This window comes from Chamaea fasciata, unplaced genomic scaffold (genome assembly GCF_029207755.1).
Source record: "Chamaea fasciata isolate MVZ Bird 193981 ecotype frontalis unplaced genomic scaffold, bChaFas1.0.hap1 SCAF_30, whole genome shotgun sequence".
Lineage (NCBI taxonomy): Eukaryota > Metazoa > Chordata > Aves > Passeriformes > Sylviidae > Chamaea > Chamaea fasciata.
In genome coordinates, this window is record NW_027094115.1 from 4,462,642 (window position 1) to 4,484,044 (window position 21,403).

The following is a 21,403-nucleotide window of genomic DNA, read 5'->3' on the forward strand; positions in this document are numbered from 1 at the left end:
TTAAAGGAGCCGCGGGGGCGCGTGGCGCAGAGTTAATTACGCGGGGTTAATTAGGCGGCGCTGATTCCTCGGGGGTCATCGCGGAGTGCCCATCGCCTCTTGTTCACGGCACGGTGCGCATTGCACAGCGCCCTCTGCCCGGTGCTTATTGCCCGGTGTTAATTCATTGCCCAGCGCCCATTGCCCGGTGTTAATTAATCGCCCCGTGTTAATTGCCCGGTGGTGTTCAGTCGTTTGCCTACATCGGACACGATGGAGCAGCACCCTGGGTCCCCCAGCCTCTGGGCAGCGCCATCCAGCTGTTCCCAGCTGTGCGTGAGGCCCCCGGGGCCGAGCCCGAGCCCGGGCAAAACTCATCCCACCGGTGGCACGTGGTCTGGACTGTGCCACGCTGCCAGCCCCCGGCTGTGCCACCTCGCCCCACCCCGGGACACCGGAGCATCCCTGACCCCATGAGATGAACGGAGACCATCCCTGACCATGATGGGATGGAGGGGGGATGGAGGGAAATGACCCCTGACCCCAATGGGATGGAGGGGGGATGCGGGTGATGCCTCCAGAGCATCCCTGACCCTGATGGAATGGAAGGAGGATGAAGGGAGACCATCCCTGACGCCAGTGGGATGAAGAGGGGGTGAAGGGAGACCACCCTGTACCCAGCTGTGATGAAGGGAGACACTGAGATGGGTGCTGGTGCTGCCACTGGAGCACCTCTGACCCCAAAGGGATGAAGAGAAAGTGAAGGGAGACCACCCTCAACCCCGATGGGATGGAGAAGGATGAAGGGAGACCACCCCTTACCCCGATGGGATGGCGGGGGGACATAAAAGGAGACACCAAACTGGGTGCTGGTGCTGCCAGCGGCCCCTGCACGCTCTGGACACTTTATTCCTCCTGCCCCGAGCACCCCCGGGAGCTCTCGGAGCAAAGCCCCGAGCCGAAGGCGCCGGGTCCCGGCTCCCCGCGGTGTCCTGGCCGTGGCCGTGACCGTGACCGTGACCGAGGGTCTCTCTGTCCTCCCGTCGTGCCGTGGCCTCACTTGCAGCCCCGAAGGACCCCCAGGGCGTCCCGCACGGCGGCCAAGATCATCCCGTCCAGCTGCCAGGGCACAAAGAGGGGGCTCAGCACGGCTCACCCCCAGCCCGGCACCCCCCAAATCCCCGCCAGAACACCCACCTGGGCGTGGAGCCGGCACGGGGTGGCGGCGGGGTCGGAGCCGAGGTCCCGGAGGCGGACGGCGCTCTCCGGGGACAGGAATTGCTGCTCCACGCTGATGGTGCCGCTGAGGCTCTGCACCTGCGCGGGCACATCGGGGGTTCGCCATGCCTCAGTTTCCTCGAGTTGGGGGGGTTGGCACAGGCTCTCGGGGAGGGGTTCAAGGCCAACCTACCTGGTGGGGAGCCCCGGCGGGGACCAGCACGGCGTCCCCCGGCAGCTGGAGGAGGCTCCAGCCGCTCACCCCGCACTCGTCCCGCAGCCGCCGCCGCAGGGCGGGGTCCAGGTAGCGGCCGGGGGGCTCCGCCGTGGCCGCCCCCTCCTGCCCCGGCTCCTCGGATGCCTGTGGGGTGCCAGGGGTGAGCGGAGCCGGGGGCTGCAGCGGGGCCGGGGATGGTGGTGGCGGCACCCACCTTCCGCAGGAAATCCCGGATCCGCCCCGCGTCCTCGGCACGGAAAATGTGCCAGAGAGCCCCCCCGGGCCGGCCGCCGCCCCGGAGCCGCTCCCGCAGCGCCGCGTCCAGCTCGTCCACGTCCCCCGGCTGGAGCACCTCTGCGGGCACAGAGGGGTCAGGGGGGACGCTGGGCGGGGAGTCGGGATGGGGGGGGACCCCCACTCCGCCTCCGTACCCCGCGGTGCCGGCGCTGCGTGGGCCAGGACGCTGAGGGAGTCCGCCGCTTCCACCGTCAGGTTTTTGGTCCCGAAGTTCCGCTCCTGCGGACGCACACCTGGGAGCGGGGCATCAGCGCACATCGGGCATCAGCGTGGGCGCGGGGAGCCGGGTGCCCCCCAAAGCCCGGGTCCCCAAAAGAAAGCTCCGGCACCGCACTCACCGTAGGCCACTCGGAGGCGCGGGCGCAGCCAGCGCCGGCCCCGCTGGCCCCGCAGGTAGGTGGCCAAGTTGAGGCGGCCGCTGGCCCCGCAGTACTCGGGCAGGGGCAGGCTGGCCCGCAGGTTGGTGGCCCTGTGGCACAGCGGGGTGTGGTGACACTCAGGACCTCCCCCCAAACGCCACTGAGCCCCGCTGGCCCAGCCCTGGCGTGGGGAGGGGACATGGGGGGTGATGCCACCCTGTGCTGTCACCTACCGGCTCAGCTCCGTGTCCCCAAGGCCACGCTCCAGCTTCAGCAGGTCCCCGCTGCTCTGTTCCTGCTGCGGGGGTGCTGCGGGAGGGACCCCGGTGTCACACCAGGGGTGGAGCTCCCCTCACCCCAAAATCAGACCGGGGACCCCACAGGTTCCTCATCCCCTCACCTGTGCTGGTGGCAAAGCCGTCCCAAAACTTCCGGCTGCTCATCCGGACCCGGCTCCACGGCGCCCGCAGGTTCACCGCCTCCACCTCCTCTTCCTCCTCTTCCTCCACTGAGGGCTGGAAGGATTCGGGCGCCCACAGCCGCCCCTCCAGCCTCTTCTGCAGCCCTGAAACCAGCACGGGCTGCCGGGGCAGGGGGGCTCAGTGGGGTCGGGGAAAAGCCAGGGGGCTCCCGGGTGTCACCCCACACCCAGGGCCGGGCTGGGGGGCTCCCGGGTGTCACCCCACACCCAGGGCCGGGCTGGGGGGCTCACCTGACCCTGCCTCCAGTGCTCCTGGAACAGTTTGTAGTTGCTGGCGTGGCCGGGGTCGTGCAGCCAGAGCAGCCCGCTGGGGGCCAGGGTGCAGTGGGATGCAGGGGGGTCCAGGGGGGAGCTGGGGGGGCTCAGCTCGGCCCCCGCCTGCCTCTCCTGGATCTTCCTCTCCACCACGTGGGCGATGATGCTGTCCAGGATGCTGGTCAGGCGATTGTCCTGGAGACGAGGCGGGGGACGCAATTGGGGAGCCCCTCAGCCCATGCTGAACCCTCGCCAGCCCCATCAGAGCGAGGCGAGCAGTAGGGGACAGGGGAGACAGCAGGGGACACAGGGTGGGCAGCAGGGGACAGGGAGGGCAGCAGGGGACACAGGGTGGGCAGCAGGGGACACAGGGGTGGGCACAGGGGACAGAGGGTGGACAGCAGGAGACAGGGTGACTCACGCTGGGCAGGGCAGGCGCCACGGGGGCGAAGGCCATGCGCACGCCGTCCTGCCCCAGGCACAGCTTCACGGCGGTGGAGGCCAGCAGGTCGCAGAGGGTGGTGGTGGTCTGCACGGGCCCCCCCCGCGCCGGGGGCTGCCCCGGGGACGGCGGCCCCTCCTCGGGGCTCTCTGCTCGAGGGAGAGAACACGCTCAGGGTTGCCCACACCCTCCTCTGCGTGTCACCCCCCCCAGGCGGCACCCCAAAAAAGGGGGACGGGGTGCAGCATCCCTGACCCCCCCGGAGCGGGGCCGTGCCCGCGGCGGGGGGGTCGCAGCCGGCCCTACCTTCCTTGATGGGTCGGGCGGGGTCGGCTGGGCCGTTGCTGCGGGGGGGCACCGCGGCCCCCGGCGGCTCCTGCAACAGCCCGGGGCAGGATTGGGTGGGGATCCCGGCAGGATCCCGCCCCCCAGACACGCCCTGTGAGGGGCTTGGGGTGCACCTGCCCCCCCTTTTTCCCCAGCATCCACAGCCCCCCCCCGTACCTGCCTGCCCGGGGGCTCCTCCAGGCTCCCCTCCCCGCAGGGACAGCGAGACTCGATGCCAAACTTGTCCCTGACCTCGTGCAGGAGCTTCCAGAGCCGGGTCAGGACTGGGGACAGACGGAGACAGGGGTGTCAGCCCCCCCCAGCAGCGGCCAAAGGGGGAGTTCTGGGGGCTGGGGGACACACTCACCACAGGTGGGGACGAACTGCGTGGGGACCAGGGGTGACACGGGGTGGTCCCGCCCGGGGGTGCACTCAGGTGACAGCGCAGGACCCTCTGTGTCAGAGAGAGGGTGAGTTTGTCCCCACTGAGCCCCCCCATGGCTGACACCCCCTCTGCCACCCCTCCCTGTCCCCATACCGCTGTCCTCCCTTCTGCTGCGGTGGCAGTCGGGGCACAGCTGGAAGCCACATCTGGCGCAGCTCCAGTGGGAGTTGAAGAAGCCACGCTGGCAGGAGTCACAGAGCTGGGGCGCTCCTTCCCCCCGCCTCCAGCCCGTCACCCCTGCGGGAAACAGAACTTCAGCCTCTGCGTGTCCCCAGTGTCGCCAGTGTCACCCCCGCCCTGGTCCCTGCTTACCCTGGGGCCCGCCGGGGGCTCCCGGCCACGTGTCCCTGTCCCTGCGGATGGCGGCGCAGAAAGGGTCCCCCAGGACCCCCAGCAGGTATTTGGCCAGGCAGAGGCTGCTCCCCACATTCCTGCCCCCCAAATTCCTGCCCCCCGGATCGGGGCGGGCCGCTTCCAGCAGCTCCCCCTCGGCCTCCCCCAGGGTGCAGAGGCCGTCGACGCTCAGGTCCCCGTTGTCACCCAGGGCGAACCTGCGGGGAGAGAGGGGACAGAGTGAGGGCACTCAAAATGGGGTGGTGGGACAGGTGAAAAATTGGGGTGGTGGGAGAGGAGGATGGAAAGGGGCGGGATGCTCAAAACGAGGTGAGGGGGTTCCCGAAAGCGAGGTGAGAGGAGAGGATGCTCCAAAACAGGGTGATGGGACAGGGTGTTCTGAGGTGGGGTGACAGAGAGGACGTCCCAAGGAGGGGTGGCAGGAAGGGGTGCTCTGGAGAGGAGACGCTCGGGAGTGGGGAAATACTCAGAGTGGGGAAATACAGGAAGGAAACACTCTGAAATGGGGTGGCAGAAGGGGACAGCCCAAAGCGGGGCGACAGAAAGGGATTTTCCAAAGAAGGGGATGCTCCACTGCCCACCCCCCTGACACGTTCCTGCTGAGCTCACCTGCGGAAGTGCATCAGCCTGCAGGTGCTCTCGGGGGGCTCCTCCTCATCCTCCTCTCCCCCGGGGTCACCCCCGGCGCGGGGGGCGCAGGCATGGCAGCGGGGGATGCTGGGGGGCAGCGCCGTGCAGGGCAGGCTCTGCAGGCACCACGGCTCCCCCGCACGCCTCGGCGGCTCTGGGGACACGGGCACTGCTTGGGGACACTGCAGAGCCCCAGCCACAGCAGCTGGGAGGGACTGGAAGTGCCCAAGGCCAGGTTGGAGCAACCCGGGATGGCGGCAGGTGTCCCTGCCCATGGCACGGGGTTGGCACTGATGGGTTTTCTTGTCCCTTCCAACCCGAACCATCCCGGGATTGTGGGATCCTGTGACTGGCACGCTGTGGCGGGGGCTGGAAACTGGGCCAGAAAGTAGGGCTGGAAAGTAGGGCTAGAGCTCCGCACAGGTCACGGCCGGGATGCCAACACCGCCCCGGGGAGTCACCGACCCGGCCACCGCACTTCCAACCCCCGGCAGTCCCACCCCAGGGTGCCGCGCTGTCCCCAAAGGGACATTTCGATCCGTGCCAGGCGTGGTCACGCCGGGAAAACCCCAGCGCAGCAGGTTCCGCTGCCCACACGTGTTCCCAGCTCGTGCCGTGGGCGCCGGCAACCGGGATGCAAAATTCCCTCGGGATCAGGCGCTGCCCCCGCCCTCTCCCCCGGCCCCGCTGCGCATCCTGAGCATCCTCACCTCCGTCTCCCAGCTCCATCCTCCTCTCCTCGGCGTCCCCCGCGCTCTCCGCGCCGTCCCCCGGGCACGCCGTGGCCTTGCTGCCCCTCTTGGCCGCCCCGGCGCCCTCGGCGGCAGCTCGGGGACCCTCGGCGGTGCCGTGGGGGCGTTTGGCCGAGCGCTTTCCCTCCCCGGGGGGCTCGGGACCCCCATCCCGCCGGGAAACTTTGGAGCGAGGCAGCGACTGCTCCGAGTGCCGCGTCAGCCACGTCTTCTTCAGCTTGGTGTGGTTGCTGGGGGGGCACGGGAAACGGCCCCCGGCCATGCCCAGGGTGGGCTCGAAGGGGTTGGGCGCCCCGCAGGCCACCCCCGGGCACCCATCGCAGCCCGGGGTGGGGCACAGACAGGCCGGAGGGGGCTCCGGCTTGGCGAGAGCCGCGGGGTAGTGCCCGTCCGCCAGCAGAGGCGAGGGATTGGGGTCGGGGGGCGAGGCGGGCTGGGCGCTTTGGTAGCCCAGGCGCTCATCTTTGGGCTCCGAGGGCCGGCCGGGCCCCGTGTCCACGCAAAACTCGGCGCCGTGGGGCTGTGAGCCCACCCAGGGCCCACCGCAGCCCCCCGAGCCGGGCTGCAGGAGGAAGAGAGGGTGGCTGGCGCTGGAGGGAGGCGTGCGGGGTTGGGGAGCGGGCACCGCCGAGCTGCCCCCCGCCCGGCCGTGCCTCCACGGGGCTCCCGGCAGCTCCGGCACCGCCGGCTCCCCCTCCCCGTCTCTGTCCTGCCCCGCTTGGCTCTTGCCCAGCAGCTGCGACGCCGCGTGGTTCTTGCTCGAGGGGTGGAACGCGGCTTCTTTCTTGGCGTAAAACTCCTGGAAGGGGGCAGAGGGGCCGGTGTCACCCCGGGTGTCACCCGCCCGCCCCGCTCCTGTCGCCCACATCCCTGCGAGGGGGCGACGGGGAGCATTCCGTTCTCCTGCCTCAGTTTCCCCACCCCGCTGCCAGGCTGGACAGCCGCCCGGTGCCACCCAGTGCCCGGTGCCGGGTTCTGGGGTGCCCGTGTCCCCCCGCTGCCAGCGTGGGAAAGGAATGGGGAGCCGCAGCGGCGCGGGGTGCGACGGGCGCGCCCAGGGCTGGCAACGCTGCCTCCCGCCGCCCCCGTGCCGCGGCTCCCGCCGCCGTGACTCAGCCCGGGGGTGGTGGCATCACCCGCAGGGACACCGCTGGAGCGCGGCGTCACCCCGGCGGCTCGCTGTCATCAGCGCTCGGGTGGGCTGGGACCCCCGTGCGGGGCTGTAGGGGGGAGCTGTGCCCCCTCCGGGGCGCTGCCAGGCCGGTGCCACCATCGCCTTTCTCAACCCGCCGCGTTCAGGTGAGGGAGGAGCCGCTGTCACCTCCGGGACCCCCGAGCATCTTCCCCGGAGCCTCTCCGAGACGTCCTACCTTGTTCCCTGAGCTGGGGCAGTCGTCGAAGGGGGTCAGGGCCGCCTTGCACCTCGGCGGGACCCCCAGGTAGAGGGGCTGTGCCCAGGGGGGCGCGTAGGAGCCCAGCCGCCAGTCCACGCCGGGGAACCGCCCGTCACCCACCGGCCCCGGCCCCTCCGGCCCCGCGCCGCCGAACGGGGGCTCGGCCGGGGGCCCGGCGGGCAGCAGCGAGGACAGCAGGAAGGGGCTGTGCTTGGCCTCCACGAGGAAGGGGCAGTGGCGGAAAGCCGGGGGCTCTCCGGCCGCGTCCCCCGCCGCGCTGCGGGCTTTGCTGGCGGTGCCGGGGCGCGGCGTGTCCAGCCCCGGCACGGGCAGCGGGTGGCGGTGGTACGCGTGGCTGTAAAGGGCCAGAGGGGCCAGCACGGCCTCGGCCCAGCGCGGCCCCGGGCGCTCCTTGCAGGGCTCTCCCCAGCCCGCCTTGGGCTGCCCGTTGCGGGGGGGCAGCAGCGGGGGGACCTCGGCTCCGTCCTTGGGGCGGCACAGGGCATCCCGCAGGCACGGCGGGGCCGGTGGGTAGGGACAGCCCAGGCGGCCACCGGCCACCTCCCGGACGGGTCCCAAACATCCCTCGGAGCCCCTCCAGGGACATCCTTTCTCCATGCCGTAGCTCAGCTTGCCGGGCTCGGGGTAAGCCGGGAGTCCCAGCTCGGCAGCGGCGCTTCGGGATAAAACCATCCCGCTGCTCTCCATGCCCCGGGAGTCCTGCGCTGCCTCCGCGGCTCTTCTCCACCGCGCCGGCGTCTCGCCCATCCTCGCGTCGCTGGCCATGCTGCTCCCACACTCATGTGGTGCTCAGCGCCGCCCCGGGCAGGCCGGATCCTGCGGGCAGGGAGAGGGGACATCAGTGGGGAAACAGCACCCAGGGAAACAGTGGGGAAACAGCTGCCCCTGCCAGGGCAGCGCTGCGGGGAAACTGAGGCACGGGGATGCTCGAGGGTGTTGCTGACTTCAACCCCCCAGCTCCGTCCTGCCGTGTTTGCTGGGGGGCTCCCCGGCATGGCCAGGGGGGATCCCCGGCTGCCGTGCCCCGCGGCGCGCATCGGGACACACGATCCGGGCGGACACGTGTGTGGGGCGTGTGTCCCCGGTGCCATCCCATCCCTCCTGCGCCCATCCCGACGGGGCTGGCGGCCGGGACGCACCTCGCGCCCACCACCGGTTCCTCCGCACCCAGCCTGGCCCCGCGCCCGGCCGCTGGCACCCAGCGTGGGGAGGCCGTGCCCCGCGCAGGTATTTGCCTCCGGCCAGGGCTGGGCTGCGCTTCCCAGGAGGGCTTCCAGCGAGGGGGGAGCTCCCCGCTCGCAGGGGCCCCTCCTGGGAGAAATGCCTCGGGGGGATTTGTAGGATTAACCCTCCTCCGGGGACCCGGGCCACACGCAGACGCGGGGTGCGGAGCCAGACCTGGCAGCGCCGGAGGTCGCGTCACTTCCCCGTGTCCACCCCCCCAGCCCGCCCTGGCCGGGAGCTGGAGCGGCCGAGGGGGACAGAGCCGAGGTCACCGAGCTCCCGGCGCTGCTGCGGGGTGGGACCGAGCGGCCCCGAGGGCCGGGACGGGGACAGGAGCAGGGTGTCCCCAGAGCCGCCGGTTCCTGTCACATCCTTTTCCCAGAGAGGGCAAAGTCCTCATTCCCACGGTGCTCGGGAAGCATCCCGGGGCACCCTGGGGCACAGGGACACCCTGGGGACACCCTGGGGACATCCAGCCCATCCCTCCAGGGCTCAGGACCCAGCCGGGGTCTCCAATCCAGCCCCATTTCAGGGAGTTCTCCAGCACAGCCCCCCAGTGCCCCCGAGCCAGCCCATCACCTGCCGTTCCCGCGGTCCCCCCAGCTGCCCCAGGGTGACATTGTCCCCCGCCCTTCACCCCACCCGGAGCACACGGGGCTGGTCCCGCTGCTCGGCCAGCATCCCCACTGCCCCCACAGCTACCTGGAGGGTCCATCAGGGACCCCAGTGCCAAAGACGAGCGGGGGTCTCCGCCGGTGACACCGGCGGTCCCGGAGAGGCGGAGCCGGGCGGGGGGACCACCTAAACCCACAGGCTGAAGGGGTCCGGCTCCGGGATCTGGAGGAGGCAGAAAGCCGCCCGGGCGGCCCTGGGGATGTTCTTCTCCTCGTGCTGGAGTTGCAGTTTTTGATCCATTGGCTTGGGAGGCTCCGTGCTCCTCCTGCCTATTGTCCTACGAGCTGGGGGTCCCGGCGGACTGGGATTCGGGGACGGGGGTGCCCAGGGAGCAGCGGCAGCACCAGCGGGACCTTTCCCCCGGCTTCTAGGCAGCCTTGAGCATCGTGGGGCGCTGACGGCGGGACAAGGCGGTGGCGGCGGCTCTGCTCCCGGCGAGCGTGCAGCCTCCGCCGGCTCCGGCAGCGACTGGGGCGGGCGGGGAGCGATGCTGGGGCTGCTGACGCCCGGGAACCGGGAATCGGCGCGGTGCCGGCGGTGCCGCCCAGCCCCGGGGGCACCGGCGGCGGTGCCAAGGCGGGCAGGTGTGCTCTGCCCCGTGCGGGTGAAGAAAGCGCCTTTTGTTCGCCAAGGCCGCCCCGTCACCAATGAAAGGCTGCAGCCGCCTGCTCCGGGCCAAACTGGAATGGGAGAAACACGGGGATGGGCCAAAAGTCCCTGTCCCAGTGCTGGGGGAGCTGCTGGGGGCATGTCCCAGCGTGGAGCGTGTGGCCATCCTACGGGGTGTGAGTCCCTAGGACCCCAAACCCCTTCAGCTTTGGCCAAAGGTTACAGATCTGGCATCAAGTCATGGTCCAGAGCTGTGTCCATCCCTCCTCCTGCTGCCTGGGAGGAAGGCAGAGCTCCTCTGCCTCACTGCAGGCCCCGCAGCAGGCAGGGGGAAGAGCAGGGTGTGCTCCAAGGGCTGCAGAGAGGCCTTGTGGAGCACGGGGATGCTGTGGCAGCATCCTGATGGTGCCAGCCTGGCCAGGGGTGAGGAGGGAGTGCCTGGGGCCACATGTCCCTGCCCTGCAGCCCACCGGGATCACACCCGTGCCAGATGTGCCCACCAGGATCACACCTGTGCCAGATGTGCTCACCAGAGTCACACAGATCACAGAGTCACACAGCTGTGCCCTGCAGCCCACCAGGATCACACCTGTGCCACCTGTGCCCACCAGGGTCACATAGATCCCAGCTGTGCCCACCAGGGTCACAGGAATCCCAGCCATGCTCTACAGCCCACCAGGCAAAGCCAGGACCTTGTGGGCTCCCCCCACACTGTCCCCAAACCCCAGGACCCCCAGCACCAGCACACCCCAACCCTAAACCCACAAGCCCTGGAGAGTCAGGAGCACCCCAGGGGGGTCTCCCAGATGAAGCCCCCCGCTCCCGGCCTGCTGGGGAGGTGGAGCTGATGCCGGCAGCGCCGTGTGGCTTTATGTAACCCGCGTGTGTCCCCGGGACGTGCCCGCCTTACATAAACCGCGTCCCTGGGCACGGCTGTCCCGGCACGGCTCGGCACGGCTCGGCGGGAGGGCTGGGGGCACGGGACAAGGGGTGAGGGCAGGCCAGGGCCCTCGGGAGTCCAGCAACGCCGCGAAGAGCCGAGCACGGGCTGCCTCCGGCTCAGCGGCTTCCTTGCGGTCTGGTCCCGCCGGGAGCCGGCAGCGCGGCTTAACCCTTGCCGGGCACGGCTCGGAGGGGCGCCGGGGTTCGCTCGGCCGTGCCAGGTGGGCACGTCCCGCGGCCAAAGTGGGGCAAGGCAGCGTGGAACCGCTCCCCGCCGAGCCCTGCTGGCCCAGGAGGGGGGGGTTTGGGGGGCCGCGGCGCCCGGGCGCTGCTCGCTGCACCCAGTGGGTGCCAGGGAACAGGGAGGGGACCCAGACAGGGCTCGGGGCGAGGGAGAGCCCGCGCCTGCCTGCGATGAGAAGGTGCTGAAAGATGAACTCTTCCCGTTCCCTCCCTCCGTGCCTCAGGAATGAGGGATCCGGAAGGGCTGGGACGGGGCTGGCGGGCGGGGGGGGACCCCCAGGGAAGGGTCAGCAGCGTCCTGGCGTGGCCGGGTGGGTCTGGGGGGTGCCCGGGGGGTTCAGGAATGTCGTGAGGGAGGGGACGGAGCGGTGGGCAGGGAGAGACGGACGCACCATGGCCGAAAACCCCGGGGAGGGTCCGTGGCAGCCATTGCTGGGGCAAGGAGCGGGGGGATGATGGAGGGACAACGGGGAATTTCCCACCATGCACCGGGGCAACATCCCTGGGCACTGTCCCCTCCCCACGCCACGCTGCCCTCCGAGTGCCGGGGAGCCTGAGGCCCTGCTGGAGCCTCCCCAGGGCCAGCACTGTCCCCACGGGGTGGCCACGCTGTGGGACGCTCTGCTGGGGCTCAGCCGCTGTCCCCTCATCCCAGGATCAGATCCCTGCCTGTCCCCACAGCCCCAGCCTCTGGCCTCCACTCCCTGCCTGTCCCAGCACGACCCACAGAGGGTCCCCAGGGTGAACCGGGGGGTCCCAGGCTGGGTTTGAAGTTCCGCCAGCTCGGGGGGATAACCCCCGAGGGGGGTTCTGCCTTGGGGGCTTGGCACAGAGCTCCAAAATCCTCGTTTTTCCCCCAAATTAGAGGACGCCAACACCCAGGAGCCAAGCACCGGCCACGGGAGGCTGGAAACATCCGAATTGGGAACTTTGGCAACCCCACCCCACAGCACTGGGGGGACCCTGTGGGGACAGGTACACTGTCCCCTCGATGTCCTCTGAGATGCTTCGGGACAGGGAATTCCCAGAACGATCCAGCACTGAGGGAGGGGATGGATGAGGGTCCTGGCATCCCAAAACCTCTCTGCTGATGTCCCAGCAGCCCAGGATCCTGCCAGCCCTCTCCCGGTGCCCACAGCACCTCCCTGGACCGGGGCACCTCCAGCCCCGCCAGGATCGGGCTCCGCACCCCCAGACCCACAAACCACCTGGGGAAGAACCCAAAATCCAGTTTTTTCCTCATGCAAAATGGATCCCCGCTCCGGCTTGCCCGGAGTCCACTGTGCATACACAGAACCTCAGCCCTTCCTCTTCCTCCTCCTCCTTCTTCCTCCTCCCAGCCCCGGCACAGAGCCCGGCACGCACCTACCTGCCTCCACCGCGGCGCAGGTGAGGAAGCTGAGGGCGCAGGCAGAGGAAGCAGTGCCGTTCCCTCCCCCGTGCCCAGCACCGGGCGCGATGGCCGCGAGAGCTTTTGTTAATCTGCACCCGGCGCTTAAATTTAAAAAAAAAAAAAAAAAAAAAAAAAAAAAAAAAAAAGAAAAAGAAAAAAAAAAAGTAAAAAAACACCCCACGTCAAACCTTCAGGAGTCTGGAGGCTGCGGCGGAGCGGAGGGCACGGGAGGACACTCACTCCCACACGAGCAGCTTTCTGGGAATTAGGGCCACAGCCCAACTGCTCTGGCAGCCTGCGCTCCCCTCCAGCCCCGGCTGCCGGTACGGCGGGGCCTGGGCAACTTCCCCGGCTGCCGGTCCCGATCCCGGACAGCCTCCCCGGCCCCGCCGCCGCCGCAGGGTCGGACACTTCTCCCGGCCCTAATCTCCCGCTTTTCCCCGGGGAGGTGAGTAAGCATCGCTAATCCCGCTCGCTTCGCCGCCGGGCACGGACGAGCCGCCCCCCGCTCCCCCCGGGCTGGGGCTGCTCCCCGACACCCCCGACTCGCCCTGCCCGGCCCGGCTCGCCCCTTCCCCGGGCGCCGCACGCCCTCAAGGTGAAGCTCGGCGCGCACGGAGCGAGAAGAAGCGGCGGCTCGTCCCCGTCACAGCGCACCGCGGGATGTCGCAGCCGACCCACCTTTGTCCCCCATGTCGCTGTGCCAGCCCCGCGCGCCGCCGGGGGATGCCGGGGGGGGGGACCCGGAGGTGATGGAGGCTGCCGGATGCTGCCGCCGTCCCCGCATCCCTCCTTCCCGCCCCGGGGGGGGAGGACGAGCCGTCCCGGCCAGCCCCGGTGCGGGGGCACGGTGCCCGTCCTGTGCCACCCCCTGTCCCCCCCCCCCCTCCACGTGCCCGGGACTCCTGTTTACCCAGCGCCAGGAACCGGCTTCAAATACCTTGATGTAATTAAAAGCTCACCCCGGGGCCAAGGGCTTAGGATGGCAGCCAGGGACACGGGCAGCCCGCTGCCACCTGCATGTGGCACAGGCAGGGCTGGCAGCTGCCCGCGCTTCTGGCAGCACCTACCTGGCAGCGGCCGGGGGCTCCTGCCCTCAGCCCGGGCCTCTCCGGTGTCCCCCCCGCGCTCCCGGGGTGCCGCGGTGACAGGCAGGTGACGCGGCGACACGGGACAGGAGCGACGGGCAGCCCCGCTGCTCGCTGCCTCGGTTTCCCTTTGGCGGCTGGAGATGTCGTGCCTCAGTTTCCCCCGGTGGCCGGAGCTCCCCGCCAGCCTCGTGGGGGGGAGTGTGGTCCCCCCAAAATCCTCAGCCCCAACGCCCGTGGTGTCAGGGCAGGGACACGCAGCCGGAGCCTTCCTCGGTGCCAGCGCGGGCTGGCTGGGGACAGACGGGTCCCCGGGGGGACAGGCGGCTGCGGGGAGGAGGGGGGAGATGCAGCAGCGTTCCTTCAGCTGTGTCCTCCCACACTCCCGTCACCTCGAACGCCCTTCTCCCGACCCCTCCCGCCACCGCCACGCTTCCCACCCGTCATCCTCTTCCTCGCCATCCTCCTCCTCCTCCTCCTCATCCTCACCAGCGGCTCACCGGCAGCCTGGGGCGGGGGGGGGGGGGCATGTGCGCACTTGAGGACAGTATGAGGGCGCAGCGGGGGCCCCCCCAGAAGGAGGAGGGGGGTCTCACCTGCACGGCAGCACCGGGGAGGGAGCGCGGGGGGGGTCTCATCCCCCCTCACCCCGCCCTCCCTGCCCTCTGCGGCGGGAGGCAGCTGAGAGCTCCCGGGGCTGCCAGAAAAGAGGCTGCGTTTAAACAACAGACATAATTATGCTTTTGATACCGTCTGCTAAAAATACTGCGCGGTGCCGCGCGGGGAGCCATGTGTGCGCGGCCTCACATGGCTCCCGCCCCGAACAGCTGACTCAGGCGGCGGCCACCGGCAAGGGACAGCCATGGGGGGACCGGGGGGGGTCACACCCTCACCGGGAGCCCCCAAAAAGCCGGTTTGAGGGGAGCCCAGCAAGAGCATCCCACCGCAAAGGCAGCGGGTCGGTGCAGTGGGGTGAAACGAGCTGGGGATGGGGCGGGGAAGAAGGAGGAGGGGGGGTGCAGGAGCCTGGATGTCACTCGGTGTCACCAGGGTGGGTTTGAGGGGGGTCGGTCTGCTGCCGGCCCCGACAGCAGCTCGGGGGGCTGCGGGGAGAGAGGAGGATGAGATAGAATCATCATCGGGGAGGTAAAATCCCCTTCAGGAGTAACCCCAAATTTCCCTGACCCTGCACTGCCCGGGGAGGGGACAGCGGTGGGTGACACCCCCGCGGTGCCCGGCCACGGCATTCCCGGGCACCAGGGACAGGCAGTGCCTGGCCCGGGGACACCACGGGCCGGGGTTGGCATCGCAGCATCAGCCGTGTCCCTGTCAGCTGAGAGAGGGAGCAGCCCTGCGTCACCCGGGCCCTGCCAGCTCCCGAGGGTGGCAGGCAGGGAGCCATCCCCTGTGTCCTGTCCCTCCATCCCTTGTCCCCCAGGGCCCTCTGCAGCTCTCCCGGAGCCCCTTTAGGCTCTGGAAGGGGCTCTGAGCTCTCCATGGGGCTTTCCCTTCTCCAGGTGAGCGTCCCCAGCTCTCCTAACCTGGCTCCAGGTATGGAGCATCTCCATGGCCTCCTCTGGACTTTCCCCAGCGGCTCCACGTCCCTCTGATATTGGGAACCCCCGAGCTGGGGTCTCACCTGAGTGGAGCAGAGGGGGCTCTGCTCCCTGAATCCCCTCCCTGAACCCGCAGCTCCTGAGCCCCCTCGGTGATATCACCCCCCAGCTCCACTGTCCCCCCAGCCCAGTGACCCCCGGGGGTCCCCAGAGCGGTGCCAGCCGGGGCTCAGCCTGGCAGCCCCTCCCCGGAGGGGACCATGGCAGCGGGCGAGCTCAGGTCAGGCGCTTAAACTGACGTGCTGGGGCGGTGCCAGGCGAGCCGGGGGGGATTAGGGCTTTGCTGATGCAGCCTGGCACTGGCCCGTGCGCTGACACAGCTGGGATCAGCGCTGGCACCGCCGGAGCTGCCTCAGCCCCGGGGGGACGGCCTGTGCCACCCCACCCGCCTCCTGCCCCCTCCTTGGGTTCCAGCCCCTGGGGGACACGCGGATTGACTGAAGCAGGACACCAAAACTCCTTGTTCCTTCCCAGGACCCCGCATTTCCCCCCGCTCCATGGAAGGCGCTGCTGTCGTGCCTCAGTTTCCCCAAGCCGGGAATCCCCGACCCCGCACCCTGGGGATGCGACACTGAGGCTCCAACGCCGCTGCCCCCCTCTCTTAGCACACCTGGGCGTACCCCAACACGGAAGGACCCCCTCTTTGACCCCCGGGTCACTCCGGCAGCCTCCCCCGGGGCCGTATCCTTGGAGGAACCGCGCTCCCTAAGCGGCTTTAGGGGGATTACAGGCAGCCCCCTGGCCCTCGCTGTCCCCACCCAGCCTTCCTTCTCCGCTGCTTTAAGTAATCGTCTCCCAGGCAGTTTTACGGGGCTAATCCAGCCACCTCCACCTAATCTGCTCCAACACCCCTGCCTGCCCCGGGCCGCCCCGCAGAGCCCGGCCCGGCCCGGGCCCCGACGCTCCCGCTGCCCTGGGAAGACCCCCGAGAGCGGGCGGCAGCCGAGGGCTAAAAATACCGCTGGCCCCAGGGGCGAGGGCAGGGAGGATTGGGAGCGAGGGGATTGATGCCAGGGAGCAGGGGCACCGCGGGACAGGCGGGCAGCCGGGGGCAAGCGGCAGAGCCGCCTTGTGCCACCCCGAGTGTCACCCACCCAGTTTGGTGGGTGACGATTCCCCCCGGGAAGGAGTCGGGATAAGCCCGGGGTGGGCAGGGAGAGGGGACGGTCCGGGGATGTCCGGCTGCATCCCGGGTGTCCCGGCTGCTGCTGCTGCTGCCACGCCGTGGGGGACGCGGCTACTGCAGGGAGCCAGGGGAGTTTGGGAATGGTGGCCTCGGGGACAAAAAGTGAGTGGCAAAAGACCCTGGGAGACGCCCGTGAGGAGCACGGGGTGGATTCCCAAAGATGGAGCTCCTTCCAAATCGTCCCGGGAAGCTTCCCTGGAGGAGTCTAGAGGCGTTATCCGGGAATATGGAAGCTGAAATATGGGGAAAAGCCTTTTGGAGATGCCTGGAGGGAGTCTTGGATTGATGGATCCCTGAGGGTACAGCTTCCTCCATAGGAAAAAAATCTCAGGAAGCTTTCCTGGAGGAGTCTGGGGCTGCTACCTGGGGTCCTGGAACATGGGAGAGGCCCTGGAGGAGTCTCAGCTGGATTCCAGAGCTTCCTCCAAGAGAAAAAAACAATCCCAGGAAGTCTCCTGTGGAAGGGGATGGCCCGGGGGACAACTCCTGCTTCCCAAAGTCTGAAACAACGTTTATTTTTCCATGTACAAAACCCTCTTTTTGGGAGAGGGGAATGTTAAAAGCCGTGTGCTGCCCGGTGCTCCGGGTTCAAGTATGGGGGTGTCAGTCTGTGTCTGGGGGGGCCCCCCGGGCAGGGGCCATGGCTTTGGCTTCAGAGGGACAAGGCACGTCCACTCCTGGCTCCCAGGGGAACAGGAATGTTGGGAATAAGGCAGCAGGAGAGGAGGGGAGCGTGTAGTGTTCATGGGGTGGGGGAAAAGGAGGGGGCAGACCCCGCACCAGAGGCGCCGGCGCTGAGTTGGGGGGTCTGGGATGGGGGGGAATGAGCTGCTCCCCCCTCCTCGAGGCACCACAGAGGTCACGGAAGGGAATTACAGTGTGAGGATCCCCAGGGGTGCAGGAGCCACCCCAGGGACACAAGAGCCACAGCTCCCTCCTGACGCCGCAGCAGCAAACTCCTCTCCAGCCTCCTGGCAGAGGTTTCCCGGGATTTTTAGCTGTCCTGCTCTGACAGAGCCGCTTTCCTCCTGCTCCGGCTGCGCAGGGACCAGGAAGAGCCCTGGGCAGGGACAGGGACGGGTCAGGACACCCTCACACAGCCCCACACCCCCCAGACCCCCGCGTGTCCCCCTCCCACGGCACCTCTTTTCCTGGGTTCTTCCTCAGGCACCGCAGGCTCTGGCTGCGGGACAGGGCTTTGGGATCCCGGCGTGGGGACGGCTGGGGGGACACCTGCGAGTCCGACCACAGCTCCTCGTCGTCCGTCTCGCTGTCGTACCGACGGCCGGCGCCATAGCCTGGGGACAGAGGGGACATGCCAGCTCCCAGCACGGCCACCAAGGGCTTTGCTGGAGGCACTGAGACCCCCCACCCCAGCTCCTCACCCAGGGGCTGCTGGAGGCTCTCCTGCCCCTCCAGGTACAGCGGGTCCTGGAAGTGCACGGGGTCCTGCTCGCGCAGGGAGCGCAGGTCCTGCATGCTGAAGCTGCGGAGCCGCCCGGCCAGCGCGCCCTGGCTCTGCATCGGGGGACACAGAGCACGGTCAGAGCCCCAGCCGGGGGTCGGCACCCTCTGCTGTCACCCTGCTGGGGTGGGATTTCCTCCCTGGGTACCTTGGTGGCCGCGTGGACGGCGGCGGTGGCCGCCAGGTTGAGGCCCCTCTTGCCGAAGCGCAGCATGGTCTGGTAGCTTTGCTGGCGGGCCTGGACCAGGAACGCGTCGATGTCCTGAGAGACAGGAGGGGTGCAGTGGTGCTGGGAGGGCAGGATGGTGGCCTGGGGCATTGTCACCTCCCAGGGCACGGCCATGTCCCTGGGCATTGTCACCTCCCAGGGAAATCACAACCCTGGGCATCATCACCATCCTGGGACATCGAAATGTCCCTGAGTATTGTCACCTCCTAGTGCATCACCATGTCCCAGGGCATTGTCACGTCCCTGAGCATTGTCACCTCCCAGAGCAATGCCATGTCCTGGGGCATTCCCTGGGCATTGTCACCTTACAGGGCAATGCCATGTTCCTGAGCATTGTCACATTTTGGGGCATTGTCACCTCCCAGGGTAATGCCATGTCCTGGGGCATTCCCTGACCATTGTCACCTCCCAATGCATCACGTGTCCCATTGTCACCTCCCAGGGAGCAATGCCATGTCCCTGGGGCATTGCCACACCCCGGGCCATCACCAACCCGACTCAGGGGGCTGAACCCCCCCAGGCTGGGCAGGGAGGACCCCCAAAATCCCGGGGACTTGGGGAATTTGTACCTTCTCCCTGCGGGCCAGCGTGGGGTGCACGAAGCGGCGGTAGAGCAGGCTGGCCCCCCGCGTGTACGGCGACAGCAGCCAGATGACAAAGGCCATCTTCACCTCGTAGTAGAAGGGGAACCTGGGCGAGGAGGGGGCAGGAGATGGCGGGGGGCTCCAGTGGCACCTCCTGTTCCCCCCCCCACATCGGCTCTGGGGACATGGGGGACAGCCAGAGTCCCTCCCCAGGCTCACCAGGAGACGAGGAGGTCGGTGAAGGTCTCTGTGGCCATGAAGAGAGCGAAGACGATCCAGTACATCATCCAGCGGACCTGGGGGAGCCATGGGGAGGCCTTCAGAAGGGGCTGGAGACTGGAAAGAGGGGGGCTGAACCCCCAAATGGGCATTGGAGCCTGGGGAGGGGCACTGGAGCCTGGGAAAGGAGGGGATTAGAGCCCAGAAAGGGGGGACTGGAGCCCCGGGAAAAGGGGGAAGTGGAGCCTGGAAAAAGGGTGGCTGAACCCCAGAAAGAGGGACTGGAGCCCCGGGAAAAGGAGGGGCTGGAACCCCAGGAAAGGGAGGACTGGAGCCCGGGAAAAGGGGGAACTGGAGCCCGGGAAAAGAGTGGCTGAAACCCAGAAAAGGGAACTAGAGCCTGGAAAGGGGAGTCTGGAACCTGGAAAGGGCTCCCCCGGCACTTGACTCACGTATTCCCGGATGTTTTTCGTCTTCACAGCCTTGTAGGAGGCGTAGGCCGGGTAGAGCATCCCGAAAAGCAGCCTGTAACGCAGAGGGGGGGTGAGGCAGCGCGGCCACCCCGCGTAGAGCAGCAGGAACAGCGACCAACACAGCTGCCGGCCCCAGCGCCGGAGCCTGCCCTTGACCCCCTCCAGCACCATGCCGAGCCCGGGGAGGCCGGCAAAAGGCTCCGGAAGGCTCCGCGGAGGTTCAGCCATGAGCACGGGGTCACTCCCACGTCCACGGGACCGGCCAGACCTGTCGGGGCGGGGCAGGGGGAGGTGGCGGGGCACGGGCTCGGTCCCCGGCGCAGCGGTGCCGGTGCCAAGCTCCGCGCCGGGGCAGCCGGTGAGGTGTCACCACCCCCGAGCACCCACCTCGGGGTGTCCCGGCGACTTTCCCTGAGCGGGGACCCCGCCAGGAAACGTGGGGACCCTCTGAGCAGAGACCGCCCTCGGGTGGTGCAGGGCAATACAGGGGACCCCCCCCCACCCATGGGTGATGCAGGGGACCCCTGGCCGTGCTCACCCTCCCCAGGACGGGCAGCGAGGACCAGGGGGGACCCATTTTTGGGGAGTAGCACGTTTTTGGGGGGGCACGGTACTGGTTACCCCCATACCAGAAATTTGGGGTCGCCTCCCCCCAAACCCCGCCTGGGGTCTCTCCGAGGAGTCCCCGCTGCGGGCCCAACAGGGGGCCCCCCATTAACGGAATACCCGGAGGGGGGACAGGGGGTCGGGGATGGCTGTGACCCCCCCCCCGGGGGCACCCCCGCCCTGCAGCCGCTCCTCCTCCGTTACACCCCCGTTACCCCACTCACTCAGTCACCCGGCAGAGGATCCACGACACCATGATGCGGCCCCGCCTGTGCCCCTCCCCCCCCCCCCGCCCCTGGAGCTCCCAAATCCCCCCAAATTTCCCCCGAACCCCGAGGGAGCGAATCCAAAAACTTGAAAGTTGCAGCAGCGGAGCGGCGCAGGCGCGGTGCAGGCCCCACAGGCCGCTCTTAAAAGGGCAATGCCCTTAAAAGGGCAACGGCGGCTCTTAAAAGGGGCAATGCCCTTAAAAGGGCAACGGCGCCCCCCTGTTAGTGTGACCCACATGTGGAGCCGTGAGTCCCAGCTTTATAAAATAAAAACGTTTTATAAACCCCCTAAACGTGTTAAATATCAACACAGAATATACTAAACGTGCACAAAAGTGTCGTGGTTAAAATTCCCCGCATACATCGAATATTACTATATTATTACGCTATATATTAATATATAAAACATATTAAATGCTCCTTAATACATAAAAATTAATTTCCTAGTAGATCTATATTATTATATCTTAAAGCATACAATTTTAAAAGCAATAAACTGGTAGGGAAGGGAGTGGAGAGCTGCACTGATTGATGTTAAAGGATTATTTTTGGATCTGGAGAGGATGTGATGCTTTTTTGGTGCTCTGATGGACGATGCAGAGCACTCCCCTGCAAGAGTGGAGCCCTGAAAGATGCTCCCGAGAAAACAGAAGCTGTTTGAATCGCTTCTTTGGGGCACCTCCCCCTTGGCCCTGCAGCCCCAGGACTGATCCAGGGTTTCCCAAATTCCCCATCCCATTCACGGCCACCGTGGAAGTGCCAGAACCCTCCTGCAGTTCTCCCCGTGCTGTCAAATCTGCTTTTTCCAGTCAGGGAAACTGAGGCAGGGAGACGTGGCAATGCCCTGGGAGAAGTCATCCTGCTCCCCAAACCCATCCGTGCCCCGGGGCTGCCTGTTACGAGAGGACCTTTATTTGTGCGCTTAATTGGCGGGTTTTCACATGCATATTTATACACCCGGGAGCCAGGGAAACGCTCCCCTGGAAAACCAGTCCAGCGGGGGACTCCTCTCCCTGGGGAAACACCTCCTGCTTCCCACCCTCACCGCGTGGGCCAAGGTTTCTGCTGGAAAAAACCACCACGTGCGGGGCCTGGAGGGCCCGAAAATGAGGATTTTCCGCTCCCTGGTGGAATGTGGGACAGAGCGGGCACCCCGTGGCTGGAAGGACACACGGGCAGGGCTGGGGGTCACAGTGTGTTTATTGGGGGGGTTTGGTGGGCACGGCACCCCGCTGGGTCCTGGCTGCCAGGGTGGCCATGGGCACGGGGAGCTGCTGGACGTGCACAGAGAGGGGCAGGAGCTGCTGGCCTCGAGAATTCCTCTGTCCTCAGGGATCTGCATCCACCTCGGAGCGTCCTGGAGCATCCCATCATCATCCTCAGCATCCCATCTGCATCCACCTCAGAGCAT

General features: G+C 67.9%; 2 protein-coding genes across 4 annotated transcripts; both read right to left on the reverse strand.

The window, feature by feature from the left end:
- Positions 1-941: 941 nt before the first annotated feature.
- LOC136302631 (lysine-specific demethylase hairless-like) lies at positions 942-13,359 on the reverse strand. Its single transcript, XM_066206091.1, has 19 exons — positions 13,328-13,359; positions 7,127-7,987; positions 5,715-6,555; positions 4,984-5,158; positions 4,333-4,571; positions 4,114-4,257; positions 3,943-4,029; positions 3,753-3,859; positions 3,555-3,624; positions 3,228-3,397; positions 2,783-3,001; positions 2,471-2,651; positions 2,304-2,379; positions 2,050-2,180; positions 1,846-1,944; positions 1,629-1,768; positions 1,391-1,558; positions 1,177-1,296; positions 942-1,098 (listed from the first exon to the last, which is right to left on the reverse strand). The coding sequence occupies exons 2-19, from the start codon at positions 7,934-7,936 to the stop codon at positions 1,036-1,038; spliced, it is 3,840 nt and encodes a 1,279-aa protein (XP_066062188.1). The 5' UTR covers positions 7,937-7,987; positions 13,328-13,359; the 3' UTR covers positions 942-1,035.
- Positions 13,360-16,065: 2,706 nt separating this feature from the next.
- On the reverse strand, positions 16,066-20,109 carry LOC136302633 (receptor expression-enhancing protein 4-like). Of its 3 annotated transcripts, none has more exons than XM_066206095.1 (8): positions 20,055-20,109; positions 19,097-19,169; positions 18,645-18,721; positions 18,411-18,531; positions 17,761-17,874; positions 17,533-17,665; positions 17,291-17,445; positions 16,067-17,207 (listed from the first exon to the last, which is right to left on the reverse strand). In XM_066206095.1, exons 2-8 carry the CDS (start codon positions 19,154-19,156, stop codon positions 17,142-17,144), a joined length of 726 nt encoding a protein of 241 aa, XP_066062192.1. In that variant the 5' UTR covers positions 19,157-19,169; positions 20,055-20,109; the 3' UTR covers positions 16,067-17,141. The 3 variants fall into 3 exon arrangements, with proteins under 3 accessions (XP_066062190.1, XP_066062192.1, XP_066062191.1); XM_066206094.1 differs by lacking the exon at positions 20,055-20,109 and adding an exon at positions 19,948-20,022 and having other exon boundaries at positions 16,068-17,207; XM_066206093.1 differs by lacking the exon at positions 20,055-20,109 and having other exon boundaries at positions 16,066-17,207; positions 19,097-19,941.
- Between the last annotated feature and the right edge of the window lie 1,294 nt (positions 20,110-21,403).

Coding starts and splice junctions, on each gene's coding strand:
- LOC136302633 (XM_066206093.1), bottom strand. CDS start 19,345: ATGGCTGAACCTCCGCGGAGCCTTCCGGAGCCTTTTGCCGGCCTCCCC. Junction 18,722..19,096: donor CGAAAAACATCCGGGAATAC/GTGAGTCAAGTG, acceptor TGGCTCCCCCAG/GTCCGCTGGATGATGTACTG. Junction 18,532..18,644: donor ACCGACCTCCTCGTCTCCTG/GTGAGCCTGGGG, acceptor CTCCTCGCCCAG/GTTCCCCTTCTACTACGAGG.
- LOC136302631 (XM_066206091.1), bottom strand. CDS start 7,936: ATGGCCAGCGACGCGAGGATGGGCGAGACGCCGGCGCGGTGGAGAAGA. Junction 5,159..5,714: donor GATGGAGCTGGGAGACGGAG/GTGAGGATGCTC, acceptor CCGTGTCCCCAG/AGCCGCCGAGGCGTGCGGGG. Junction 1,099..1,176: donor CGTGCCGGCTCCACGCCCAG/GTGGGTGTTCTG, acceptor GTGCCCTGGCAG/CTGGACGGGATGATCTTGGC.